Source organism: Podarcis gaigeae, assembly GCF_964106915.1.
Source record: "Podarcis gaigeae genome assembly, chromosome: 17".
NCBI classification, from domain to species: Eukaryota; Metazoa; Chordata; class Lepidosauria; order Squamata; family Lacertidae; genus Podarcis; species Podarcis gaigeae.
This window is the reverse complement of record NC_139694.1, coordinates 32,204,616-32,218,304: the sequence shown is the minus strand read 5'-3', so window position 1 is coordinate 32,218,304 and position 13,689 is coordinate 32,204,616. Positions and strand designations below refer to the sequence as shown.

Below are 13,689 nucleotides of genomic sequence, written 5' to 3'. Positions count from 1 at the left end.
ACGCTGCTGTTTAGCACAGCCACACACCCCCAATTGCGATCCGCCTCTGGGGGGCGGAGTCTTGGTTACGGCGCTGCGGAGGAGCTCGGCCGCGAGTGCGGAAGAAGCGCATCAGGTAGGGGAGGCGCGATCTCGGGGGTCCGGCGTGTAAGGGGACGGGGCGGGGGTGCAGGAGCATGGAAGCCCCCCTTTTCCTAGCTCACCCCGTCTTCTTTTTTTCAGGGGGTGGCGGGGAGTTCCAACGACCCCACCCCCGATTTCCCTCCCACCTCCTTCCGATGCAAATACTACTGTTGGGACGGGGGCTGCAGGAGCATGGAAGCCCCTTTCCCTCTCTCCCCTACACTCAGAGGAGCCAGTTCTAGGGGCCAAGGGTCTTTGCACGCACACCCCCATATAAAAAAATGGGGGCTGTGGCTGCACCTCGTCTTGAGATCGATTGTGCGGGGCGGGGTTTAACTGGGCCGCCCCAATATTTCTTTTAATTCAAGTTGGCACCCCTGCCCCCCACCTCTTGTAGGGGTACGGGGGTGGGAGGGGTTTTCCAACAGCCCCCCCCCCGCATTTCTTACTCCCGCGGCTCAGCAGCCCGACCCGCTTCCTTTCAACGCTCGACACGCGTCTTTCTTGCAAATATAGCCAGAGGCTTGAGCTGCCGTCCTGGTGTTGTGTTGTTTGCGCTTTCTCTGGAGTAAGCCTCGTTGAAATAGCAGGATCTTGCCTCCGCTGACACGAGCTGGGTTTCGTAACGACCGGACGGCTACTGGCGCCTCCTGTTCATGGTGGCAATACAGTGGTACCTCGGGTTACATACACTTCAGGTTACATACAGACTCTGCTAACCCAGAAATATTACATCAGGTTAAGAACTTTGCTTCAGGATAAGAACAGAAATCGGGCTCCGGCAGTGCGGCGGCAGCAGAAGGCCCCATTAGCTAAAGTGGTGCTTCAGCTTGAACAGTTTCAGGTTAAGAATAGACCTCCGGAACAATTAAGTACTTAATCCGAGGTACCACTGCAATAATAATAATAATAATAAATTTTATTTATACCCCGCCCTCCCCAGCCAAGGCCGGGCTCAGGGCGGCTAACAAGCAATAATAAAAACAAGTTGAATGAATACAACTTAAAAACAAGATTAAAATACAACAAAAAATACAGCAAAAGCGGGTCTTAACCCCATTTCGTTTACTGCTATAGAATGAGTTGGCAACCTCCCACAAGGGGGTGTTAACTTGAGTAAAATATTGGGGGACAGTAGGTAATCATCGCAGAATTGATCACATAACATAGCACACACATACCATTTGAATGGCAGTGTCCATTAACTTTTTGGGGGGGGACAAAGACACACCAGCCCCTAGGAGTTGGCTCCTATGTTCCCACCTGCCAGCCTACCACCTTCCTTTGTGCTCCTGGCATGCAGGAAAGTGTCTGCCCTCTGCGTTTGGACTTTATCCCCATCCCTTCCGCCCCACTTACCGCCATGCACCCAGCACAGGAAACATAGCACCCTTGGGTGGGGAGGGCCAGAAGGGAGCAGCCAGCCAGAATCCCTGGGCTCCATTCCAGCACACTTCTATAACCCTGGGTCTATCGGCCTCTTCACCCCCTGCCAGACAGCAAGGTTTGTGTAAACCAGGGATCAGCAAACTTTTTCAGCAGGGGGCCGGTCCACTGTCCCTCAGACCTTGGGGGGGGGGGCTGGACTATATATTGGGGGGGGATGAATGAATTTCTGTGCCCCACAAATAACGCAGAGATGCATTTTAAATAAAAGGACACATTCTACTCATGTAAAAGCACACTGATTCTCAGACCGTCCATGGGCCGGATTCAGAGGGCGATTAGGCCGGATCTGCTCCCTGGGCCTTAGTTTGCCTACCCGTGGTGTACATACTTCAAAGCACATGCTTCCCCTCAGAGGATTCTGTGAACTATACAGTGGTACCTCAGGTTAAGAACTTAATTCGTTCTGGAGGTCTGTTCTTAACCTGAAGCACCACTTTAGCTAATGGGGCCTCCCGCTGCCGCCGCGCCGCCGGAGCACGATTTCTGTTCTCATCCTGAAGCAAAGTTCTTAACCCGAGGTAATATTTCTGAGTTACCGGAGTCTGTAACCTGAAGTGTATGTAACCTGAAGCATATGTAACCCGAGGTACCACTGTAGTTTGTTAAGGATTGCTGGGAATTACAGCTAAGGTTGTGCCTGCGTGCAATGTTGTTTGAGGAGGAGAATGTTCTTTCAAAAGGCATATTGCTCTGTTTCCTTGAACACATCGGATCTGACATACGGCTTTGAGCTGGGAATGGAACAGCTCTGGCTGACATCCAGTGGTGTTTTTGTTTTGTTTTGAAATGGAAAAGCAATTGCGGAATCCTGGGATTCTACAGAACTGCATTTTGGGCACCATCCAGACCTCCCTTAGGAGAAAAGAGCAAAGGCTTTTGGAGGCTGTGTTGGCTGTTGGGAGTGAGTCACATGAAACTCAGTCAGGCTTGCTTAATACATAGCATTTGTGTTGCGCTTTTGGCAGAGCCGGACTCCCATGAGGTTAAGTTGGGGGGCTGCTTGGGGGGCAGGGGAGCAAGGGTGGAGTGTTGGGCAGAGCGGCGTGTGCCACATGGCATGCCCATTAAGCTGGACTGCTTCCCTCCCTTGTGTGTCCCTCCAGGATGCACCAGTATATTGAATGGGACAGGTGGAACACTGCCTTGATAATGGATTTATATAAGGCTTACTTGCCCAAATGGCTCCTAAGAGGTTTACTATAAAAGCAGTTACAAAAAATAGAGCAGCACATCATTAAAATGCACAATAAAACTAATTCGTTAAAATAAGCACCCTTCGTTAAAAAGTAGGGTAGGCCATTATCATACGACGTAACAATTAGAACAATTTAAAACAAGTGGTTAAAACAATTAAGACAGGAGGTTCATGCACGAGGTGAGGGTAATGCTTGTCCGAAGTGCTATGTCTTCTTTCAGACAGAACTGATGGGGCCTCTCGCATTTCAGCAGGGAGACTATTCCACAGCATTGGGGCCACCACAGAAAAGGCCTGCCTCCATGTTACCCCAGGGTTAGAGACTGAGACATGAAAGCTAGGAGCTAAATGGTACCTTAAACTTAGGTTATGGCTGCAGCAACGGAATGTCAAGGCGTGCTTTTTTATAACGAGAACACAAAGCTGGAAATGAACAAACTGCAGCTAAAATATTAACTTCATTTTTCACATGGTCCAGTCCTTCCCGTCCCCCCAGTATTCTTAAGAGGGTCTCTTCTCCAGTCTTCAGAGAGTAGCTGGAAGTGGGGAGGCAGAAAAATGTCCTTTCCTTCCACTCTGCAGTTTTACTGCAGTTTTACTGCGCCCAGAGCTCAGAAATTGCTCGCGCTCATGAAATTCCCTGTCGCAAAATGCGCCTAGAATGGGAGTTTCGAACACTGTTTTACCCCAATCATCCAGCTGTGGTAGAACCACTTGTTCAGCTACATGCCCTTACAATGGAGGGGAGGAGGGTAACTGCCTGTTTTGGGTAAGAAGGCTTTATATGAGGGTAAAGGTAAAGGGACCCCTGACCATTAGGTCCAGTCATGGATGACTTGGGTTGCGGCGCTCATCTTGCTTTATTGGCCGAGGGAGCCGGCGTACAGCTTCCGGGGTGTGTGGCCAGCATGACTAAGCCGCTTCTGGCGAACCAGAGCAGAGCATGGAAACGCTGTTTACCTTCCTGCCGGAGTGATACCTATTTAGCTACTTGCATTTTGACATGCTTTCAAACTGCTAGGTTGGCAGGAGCAGGGACTGAGCAACGGGAGCTCACCCCATTGTGGGGATTTGAACTGCTGACTTTCTGATCGGCAAGTCCTAGGCTCTGTGGTTTAACCCACAGCACCACCCACATCCAGGATCTTAAGACTGGATTGATGGTTAAGAGCCGGCCACTGTGACAGATCCTGTAATGTTGGTGTAATAGGTGATCGATAATGGGCTCTGCTTACCAGCTAGGTTGCGGCATTCTGTGCCAGCTGCAGACTCTCCAGAACAGCCACCAGGGAAGCCCCACAAAGCACACATTACAGTAGTCTAAATGTGAGGCTACCACTAGAGCTGGATGTCATCAGCACACACGGGTGACACCATTCCCCAAACCTCCTGATGGCTGTGCCCAATGACTTCATATAGTGGCACTGGAGACAAAACACCTTGTTTGTGGCACCTTGTTTTCTGGGGCCAGCCATGCAGGTATGAGTGAAATGACCATAAAACAGTGCCTTCAGACCCCCAATCAATTTCAGGAGCATAGCATGGTCAGGGTCTGCAAAATGCCTTGAGTCCGCTCTACCTTTGAGTATTCAAAGTACTTCACGTCTCCCATATTGTGAAGTAAGTCAGTCTTATTGTCCCCATTCCATGGATGGGGTCAGTGTTAGAAATTAAGATATAACAAGGGAACATTCTTTCATACATGGTGGACTTGTAAAAGGGTAAAAGAGTATTGGGAAATGATCCATAATGAATTGAAAAAAAATGTTTAAAAGTACTTTTCCCCCCTCAAAACCCCAGAGTACTTTCTGTTGGGGATAATTCAGACTGAAATTCCCAGGTGTCAAAAAGGGTAATTTATGTATGCCACTACTGCACCCCATGTTTTGTTAGCCCAAAAATGGAAAACGAGCGATGTCCCAACTAAAGAAGAATGGCAACTTAAGTTGACAGGATATTCACAGCTTGCAGACTTAACATATAGAATAAGAGAACAAGAACAACATACATTTAGAGAAGATTGGAAAACGTTTATTGAATATATGGGAAATAATTGTGTACAGCTGAAAACGCTGGCAGCATTAAGATAAATTCAACAGTGTAAATAAGTTTTGATGGATGCAATAATGCAATAGTGAATGGTATAGTTTTTGAAAATTCAATAAAAATTATATACAAAAAAAATTTTCAGATATAATGGCTCCTTAAAACCAGGGTTACTGTCACCAAAACACAATGCCTAGTTGCCATTTGGGGGCCAGATGGTTCGAAAGACGTCATTTCGAGAACAACTTTTTGGTTCCCGACATTCATTCCGATTGTACAGATGAAATATCACAGACAGAATTCTACAAGATGTGTTGCTAGTGTGTGAAAACAGTCAAGATCCAAGGGTCCCCAGGCATGCATAGCTCCAGATGGTGGAGACGTCAGGCGCCATCTTGGCGCCCGGGCATCCTCACTTGGTCACAAGTGGGCAATAGCCAACTGCAAAATGCACATGGCAAATTTTGAATGCTGGATGGTGGAAGGGGACTGAGGCTGGGGGTGGGGTGGGGAGCTTGCCTAAGACCCCTTGGCGAGATCGTGGCAGAGGTGAAATTCAAACTTGGTCGCTGTGGCACAACTGCTTTCAGTAAACACAAGACCAGATCCCTTTGCACGTGACTCCTGTGTGGGGCCTGCCTCTCCCATCTCCTCTTATCACCTTCTGCCAGCTGCTGTTTGGAACACTGTGGGGAAGGCAGTAGAACCTTACCCAGGCCTTCTGAGCGTTTGTTTTTCAAATGCTAATGATTTTTAATACTGTTAGCATGATGTGAGCAGATGATTTCATTCCCAATGCCGTTACAATACATGATTCACAGCTCAGTAAAACATACAAAAACAGAAACATCTGTTTTTCGAGCCAACGTGTTAAAAATAAAATAAACGAGGAGAAAAACAGTTGCAATAATTAACCAAAATATTGAAAGAACTTCTGTACTGTTGCTGATTTCTTGGCTAGTCTTGATATGCAACCCAACCAGTTATACATCCATAGTAATCTCTGCTCATCTTCCTCTCTTATTAGGAATTGTGTATATATTTTTAAGCTCTTGTGTTCTGATTCATGGGGTATTTCCTGTGTTGCAATTAACCACATCCCCCTATCTTGGCATGCCAAAGCACATAGAACAGTGCACTTTCAGAGCACAACAACTTTATACTGATTACGGCTCATCTTGCCAGAGAGCAAAGGAGTCGTCTGAGTAAGAGTTTCCTGCTGTCTTTGGGCTGGGGCTGAAGAGAAGGATGAAGGGCATTGTGCTAATATCCGCAAAAGCTATAACAATGCATAAGGCTCTGGCCTGTTCCCTGCTTCCTTCATTTCCATCCATGGCAACGGAGTTAAGAACACGAGAACAGCCTGCTGGGCCCAGCCAAGAGCTCCGTCTGGCCCAAGCATCCTGTTCTCGCATGGACCAACTAAATGCTTGTGGGGTGCGCATAAGCAGGGCGCGGGTCCAACTGCCCTCTCCTTCCCTGTGGCTCCTTGCAGCGGATACTCAGAGGCATTCTGCCTCCGACACCATTATGTTAGGCTGATTGAGACTTGCCAGAATCCCTTTCTAGATGTTTCTTGAGGTTCCGTGTCCCAAATTCTTTTGAGTATTTCTGACCCTGTTAATTTCTGGAGCCGACTGCCATCCTTCTGTGATCAGGCTAAGGTCAGCCAAGTTCCCAGGGTAGACTGCGGTGATCACCATAAAACACAGAGAGAGAGAGATAGGAGAAGGTCCGTATGTCCTATTCATTTACAGTGGTACAGTGGTGCCCTGCAAGACGAATGCCTCGCAAGACGGAAAACTCGCTAGACGAAAGAGTTTTCCGTTTTGGAGGTGCTTCGCAAAACGAATTTCCTATGGGCTTGCTTCCCAAGACGAAAATGTCTTGCGAGTTCCTGCGGGTTTTTTTCCTCCCCCCCTTTTTCCTAAGCCGCTCCGATAAGCCGCTAATAGCGCTAATCCGCTAAGCCGTCAATGGGCTTGCTTCGCAAGACGAGAAAACCGCTAGACGAAGAGACTCGCAGAACGGATTCTTTTCGTCTTGCGAGGCACCACTGTACCTTGGGTTACAGACACTTCAGGATACAGACTCCACTAACCCTGAAGTAGTACCTCAGGTTAAGAACTTTACCTCACAATGAGAACAGAAATCGCGTGGCAGCGGGAGGCCCCATTAGCTAAAGTGGTGCCTCAGGTTAAGAACAGTTTCAGGTTAAGAACGGACCTCCAGAATGAATTAAGTTCTTAACCAGAGGTACCACTGTACTGCTGTTCTCATTCCTGAAGGAGTGTCTCCACCCCCATCGTTCAGCCCGGACACTGAGGTCCAGCTCCGAGGGCCTTCTGGCGGTTCCCTCACTGAGAGAGGTGAGGTTACAGGGAACCAGGCAGAGGGCCTTCTCGGTAGTGGCACCTGCCCTGTGGAACGCCCTCCCACCAGATGTCAAGGAAATAAACAACTCTCTGACTTTTAGAAGGCATCTGAAGGCATCCCTGTTTAGGGAAGTTTTTTATGTTTGATATTTTATTGCGTTTTTAGTGTTCTGTTGGGAGCTGCCCAGAGTGGCTGGAGAAACCCAGCCGGATGGGTGGGGTATAAATAATAAATTATTATTATAATTATCACAATTATCTTCGTTTCTCTCTGCCCAGTCTTAGGTCTCTTACCGCAGAGATGGCAACAGAGGGGGAGCCGAGCAGCTATGTCAAAATCATCCAGCTTTTTGTGCTCTCCACAGCCTGGGGGATGCAGATATGGGTTACCTTTATTGCAGGTACGTTTCCCCGGGGTGGGGTGGGGGTGGGACAAAACTTACTTGGATTTTTAGCCTGCCCAGGGAGGAAATGGTATGTGCTCCTCGGATCCTTTTCTCCAGTGCAGCCCTTCTTAACCTGGTGCCCTCCAAATACTTTGGACTACAAAGCAGCTGCTGGAGAAGGCCGCTGTAACACATTCATTTCAGATCCTGTTGTGCCCATTGCCTCTCACTTCCAGAACTCAGGGCTTATTCACACCTTTGTTTGCCCTGCTGCTTTGCCCAGTGCCGGATTTACGTATAAGCTAAACAAGCTATAGCTTAGGGCCCCACTCTCTTGGGACCCCCCCCCCAAAAAAAATTTTAAAGGAAAAAAACTGGGTGTACATTTCCAAAATAGAAAATAACAAACAAATAAAATAAAACCTACATACAGCAACAGTGTTTTGTGTTGTGTAGGCTCCTATGATGTAAGTCATGGGCCCTGCCTGCTAGCCTGCTCCCTAAAATATCACTGGTTTCCTCATTTCTATATACAGTATAGGGTGCCTACATTCTGCAATTTAGAATTATTAGTAATTTGCATCGTATATTTACACCTATTATAATTTAATGTTATAGCAAGATTCTAGAGACTAGATTATGAGGCTTTGCAAATTATGTTTGTAAAGGAACTTTTGTTATTGCCAAATGCCCATGTGTTTGCATTACTAAGTTTGTTATGAATAGAAAATCTTTTTAAGTTAGAGCTTAATAATTATTTCACTATTAATATACTTATTAACTGTATTTCAGTTCAACAATTACTTTGATAAAATACATATTTTGTTATGTGCAAATGGCTTTAGATACCTATTGGGTCCATAAATTACCATATAGCATATATTCAACACAAAAAACAGTGAGAATTTGTTGTTGACAGCTGGACATTTAAAGGGTCCCATTATCTTCAGTAGCTTAGGGCCTCATCAAACCTAAATCCGGCCTTGGCTTTGCCCTTTGGTTTAGCACTGAATCGGGGGGCGGGGGGGCGGGGCAGCCACTGGGTTTTCCGCGGTTTGTTCCGATGCAGCACTAAATAGCAGGTATCCATCAGATACCTGCATAGAAAAGCACAGGACAAGTGAAGACCTGTGGTCTCCAAGCACGGGACAATTGGAAGTGTGGACGAGCCCTTCTTCCACCTGCTGTAACCCACTCCCTTCTCTCACCTGCACAGGGTTTGTTCTCTTCCGGGGTGTGAGCCGCCATACCTTTGGCCTGGTGCAAAGCAAGCTGTTTCCTTTCTATTTCTACACCCTGCTTGGCTGCACCTTCCTGAACCTGGTCATCTTTGCTTCGTACCACCCGCGGGAGCTTCTCAGCGCCTGGGATACAGTCCAGGTAGGTACCAACCGGTCATCTACAAATCTTGCAGCTTTTCGTCTGGGGCCTGTGTGCAGGAGGTGCTCCTTCATGTAGCTTCTTGAGATCATCAACTATGGACCTTCTGTCACAGTCCGGTTCATGGGTGATCGAAGTCCCGGCTGGGGACGTCGGGAACAGGGGCAAGATGGGGTGGGAGCAGGAACGGGAGTCCAGAAGCCAGGACTCAGGAAGTCAAGAGTCCGAGGGTCAGAGAGCCGGGAGTCAAGAAGCCAAGGGTCAGAAGGTAAGGAAGCAAGGAGTCACGAAGTCAAGGGTCCGAGGATCAAGAAGCAAGGAGTCAGACACAGCAAGGCAGGGAACGTGTTGCTGTGGCAAAGAGCTGAAGGGAAAACGCTGACCTTATATCTCTTCCCAGCTCTTGCCACCAGGTGCTGTGAGTTACCAATCAGCCTTGCCTTGCCTCTTCAGAACAAACTTAGGAAGGCCCCAGTCCTGCAGAGTCCTATTGGTCACAGTGGCCTGGCTCCTGCACCCACACCTGACACCTGCAGTTTGAAGACGTGAGCCCCCCAAACCTACAAGCCAGTGTTGATGCTGCGAAAATTCTTTCCTCTGTGGAATAAGCCTAGCCGCTTTACTGTTCAATTTGTGTCTCTTAGAAGAAGTCCAGTTCTGGGCACCACAGTTCAAGAAGGACACTGACAAACTGGAACGTGTCCAGAGGAGGGCAACCAAAATGGTCAAAGGCCTGGAAACGATGCCTTATGAGGAATGGCTAAGGGAGCTGGGCATGTTTAGCCTGGAGAAGAGGAGGTTAAGGGGTGATATGATAGCCATGTTCAAATATATAAAAGGATGTCACATAGAGGAGGGAGAAAGGTTGTTTTCTGCTGCTGCAGAGAAGCGGACACGGAGCAATGGTTCCAAACTACAAGAAAGAAGATTCCACCTAAACATTAGGAAGAACTTCCTGACAGTAAGAGCTGTTCGACAGTGGAATTTGCTGCCAAGGTGTGTGGTGGAGTCTCCTTCTTTGGAGGTCTTTAAGCAGAGGTTTGACAACCATATGTCAGGAGTGCTCTGGTGGTGTTTCCTGCTTGGCAGGGGGTTGGACTCGATGGCCCTTGTGGTCTCTTCCAACTCTATGATTCTAGGATTCTAAGACCTCCTCTTTCCTTCCTTTGTATTTTGTATGGAATTTCCCTCACCTTTCAAGGCCTTTCTGTCCCAAGATCCTTTGCATCATTTCCCCGTGTTCTTCCTGCCTCCCTAGTTCCATCGCAGCACAGGCAGGCTTAGGCCTAAGGCAGGGGTCAGCAAGGTTTACCTCGCCTGGGCCGGTTCACTCCAGTGGAGATCCCTCCGTGGGCCAGATCGCGCCCGCGATTTCCGGTGTCTGTGTGGATGTGATTTGCGGCACCGCGGAAGCAAGTCCCTGTGCTGTGCTGTGCCTGTTTAGCGCAGCATGTTGGGACTTGCCGAGCAGGCAGTCGGGGTCGTCTCGTGCGCCGGTTAAACAACCCCCAGGGCCGCTTGTGGTGACAGCAGTCACGAAATTAAGAGACGCCTGCTCCTTGGAAGAAAGGCGATGGCAAACCTAGACAGTATCTTAAAAAGCAGAGACATCACCTTGCCAACAAAGGTCCGTATAGTTAAAGCCATGGTTTTCCCAGTAGTGATGTATGGAAGTGAGAGCTGGACCATAAAGAAGGCTGATCGCCGAAGAATTGATGCTTTTGAATTATGGTGCTGGAGGAGGCTCTTGAGAGTCCCATGGACTGCAAGAAGATCAAACCTCTCCATTCTGAAGGAAATCAGCCCTGAGTGCTCACTGGGAGGACAGATCATGAAGCTGAGACTCCAATACTTTGGCCACCTCATGAGAAGAGAAGACTCCCTGGAAAAGACCGTGATGTTGGGAAAGATGGAGGGCACAAGGAGAAGGGGATGACAGAGGATGAGATGGTTGGACCGTGTTCTCGAAGCTACAAACATGAGTCTGACCAAACTGCTGGAGGCAGTGGAAGACAGAAGTGTCTGGCGTGCTCTGGTCCATGGGGTCACAAAGAGTCGGACACAACTAAACGACTAAACAACAACAACAACAACAAGGGCCACTTGTGGCCCGTGGGCCTTAGGTTGGCGACCCCTCGCCTAAGGCAATCACAACGCATTCAGAAGTTTTATATTTACAGTGGTACCTCTGGTTACGTACTTAATTCGTTCCGGAGGTCCATTCTTAACCTGAAACTGTTCTTAACCTGAAGCACCACTTTAGCTAATGGGGCCGCTGTGCCGCCACTGCGTGATTTTTGTTCTCATCCTGAAGCAAAGTTCTTAACCCGAGGTACTATTTCTGGGTTAGCGGAGTCTGTAACCTGAAGCATCTGTAATCTGAAGCGTATGTAACCCGAGGTACAACTGTATAAAGGAACCCGAGATCTACTCCTCCTTATTCAACCCTGCTGCTACACAAACCTCTGCCCACCTCGAAACATTTTAAAAATATTTGTAATTCAATCTTAGAACATCATTTACCATAAAAACCATTGTGTCATATGAGGAAGGTGGGAAACAAAATACAACATTCCAGCAAGGAAAGCAGTCCTTTGTATCTGGGAGGCTGGTGTGACGAGGAAGAGGAGCAGTTTTCACCTTGTGTGCTGCAGATACTTAAGACACAGTAGGTTTCACCTCCCCGTTTCTTAAACCTGAGCACATCAGGAAGAAATGTGAGCAGTCCAGCTCTGGAAAAACCTGTTCAGAGTGGCCATGGAATCTCGTTGTTGAGAAGGCACTGAGGTACAGCCTATCCTTTTAGAGGACAGGAGGTGGGACTATTTGATCTACCAGATAGGAGCCATAGGTAAAAGGTAAATGACCCCTGGACAGTTAAGTCCAGTCAAAGGTGACTAGGGGGTTGCGGCGCTCATCTCGCTTTCAGGCCAAGGAAGCCGGCGTTTGTCCACAGACAGCTTTCCGGGTCAAAAACCAGGAGCGTTGCGATTGGCCATAATCAGTCTCAGGTTCCGCCAGTCAATCGACGTGTTGTACATGCCTGGGTTATTCTATTAGAAATACACAGAACGATAATTATGAAATTGTTGTGAGGCTTAATAAATTAACTGTTTATATTTGGACAACTTTTCTGCTGTGCTTTATTGGAAGGAGAAAAATAATCATTTCCTTGTGAACAATTTAAACAATTTATTTAACTAAAGCAATAACATTATAGCATATGTATGTATGTTTGTTAACTGATGTGGTTAAACAATTAAAACAAAAAAGCTTAGACTGAGTTTTAGCACACATGAAAAACTTAAACAAATCCTTATTTCCTGATGAATAAGTCTTTGGACTATAATGTAACATAAATAGAAAGATTTTTCCTCCAAAAGCATTTTATTTTTATTTTTTGTTTTCTTTCTTTCTTTCTTTTTTGAAGTTTTATTTGAGTTTGGGATTTTTACATACATTATATTATCTCCTTCCAATTTTAAATTTCCCATACAATTTTTTCCTTTCCCTCCCCCCCCCCCCCAATTATCCATTGGAAGGGTTCAAACTATTATCCTCAGCCATGGGCATAGCGTCTTTAGTTTCCACCGAATGTCTTTTGTTCCACTAGTTTTTATCCATTGAAGATAGGGTTTTTCCATCTGTTCCTTATCGTGGTGGATTTGACCTTCCACGTTGTTTCCTGTGACATGACCAAAAGCATTTTATTTAAAAATCCAATTTAAATTTTTAAGAAATCTGATTTAAATAAAAAAAATCTGAATTAAATTTTAAAAATCTTATTTAAATAAAAAAAATGAATTAAATAAAAAAAACTTCTTGATTTTTTTTTAAATTGATTTTTATCCACCCTGTTTTCACCCCAGAATTCCAGAAAAGGTCACGGTATACCTTGTGTCTCCTCTGCAGATTGTGTCCTTTTTTATTGGCCTCGTTCTGGCGGCTTCCAATGCTTCCTGGCTCTCCCAAGTCACCACCAAGACCATGTTCAAGATGCAGGAGATTGAAAGGGAGCATGGCCTCGGGGACGAGGTGGGGCTGTCGGCTCGGCGGGAGGCTTACCAGCTTCTGAAGGAGAAGGATGCCAAGTACCAGAGCCTGCGCCAAAAGTTCTTCAAGTTCCACGGCCTGTCCTCTCTCTGCAACCTGGCCGGTGTTTTCTGCACCGGGGTGAATTTGGCATGCCTAGCACTGCAGCTGGACAGCCTTTAGACTGCAGGGGGCGCTCTACCCATCTACTCCTGCCATCGCTCCAGGATTGTTTTCTAAGGCACAAAACCGAACTTTCTCTCGAAGCAAAGATGACAGCCTGTATTCTGAGCTATGATTGACCACTTGGAGAGAAGGAGTTTGACAGCGGCCAGAAATCAATTCATTGGAGTGAATGGGTGTGGGGGAAACTACCCACTCCCGAAACAGCCAGATTTTCCCCCTCCTTGAAGGACAGAATTGGATAATCTGTTTTGCAATCTAGACTAAAGCCTGTTTGGTCATATTCCTCTGTGCCCAGACCTCTGGGTCCCTTCCAACTCTTTAAGATTCTATGATCATGTTTTGGACACTTTTGCATAAATAAAAGCCATTTCTATTTCTGCATCTCAGATTGCCTAGCACCCATTTTTTAAAAATAGTTTTTATTAAGTTTTACAGTTTTATATTCAACACAAACATTATCACAAAATACTACTACTACAACTAATAAAGTGGTGCCCCGCAAGACGAATGCCTCGCA

General features: G+C 46.8%; 1 protein-coding gene across 1 annotated transcript; it reads left to right on the top strand.

Annotated features, from left to right (window-relative positions):
- The first annotated feature begins 6 nt into the window (after positions 1-6).
- Positions 7-13,558, top strand: TMEM205 (transmembrane protein 205). Its single transcript, XM_083719947.1, has 4 exons — positions 7-115; positions 7,468-7,589; positions 8,791-8,954; positions 12,867-13,558. The coding sequence occupies exons 2-4, from the start codon at positions 7,490-7,492 to the stop codon at positions 13,167-13,169; spliced, it is 567 nt and encodes a 188-aa protein (XP_083576073.1). The 5' UTR covers positions 7-115; positions 7,468-7,489; the 3' UTR covers positions 13,170-13,558.
- The last annotated feature ends 131 nt before the right edge of the window (positions 13,559-13,689 follow it).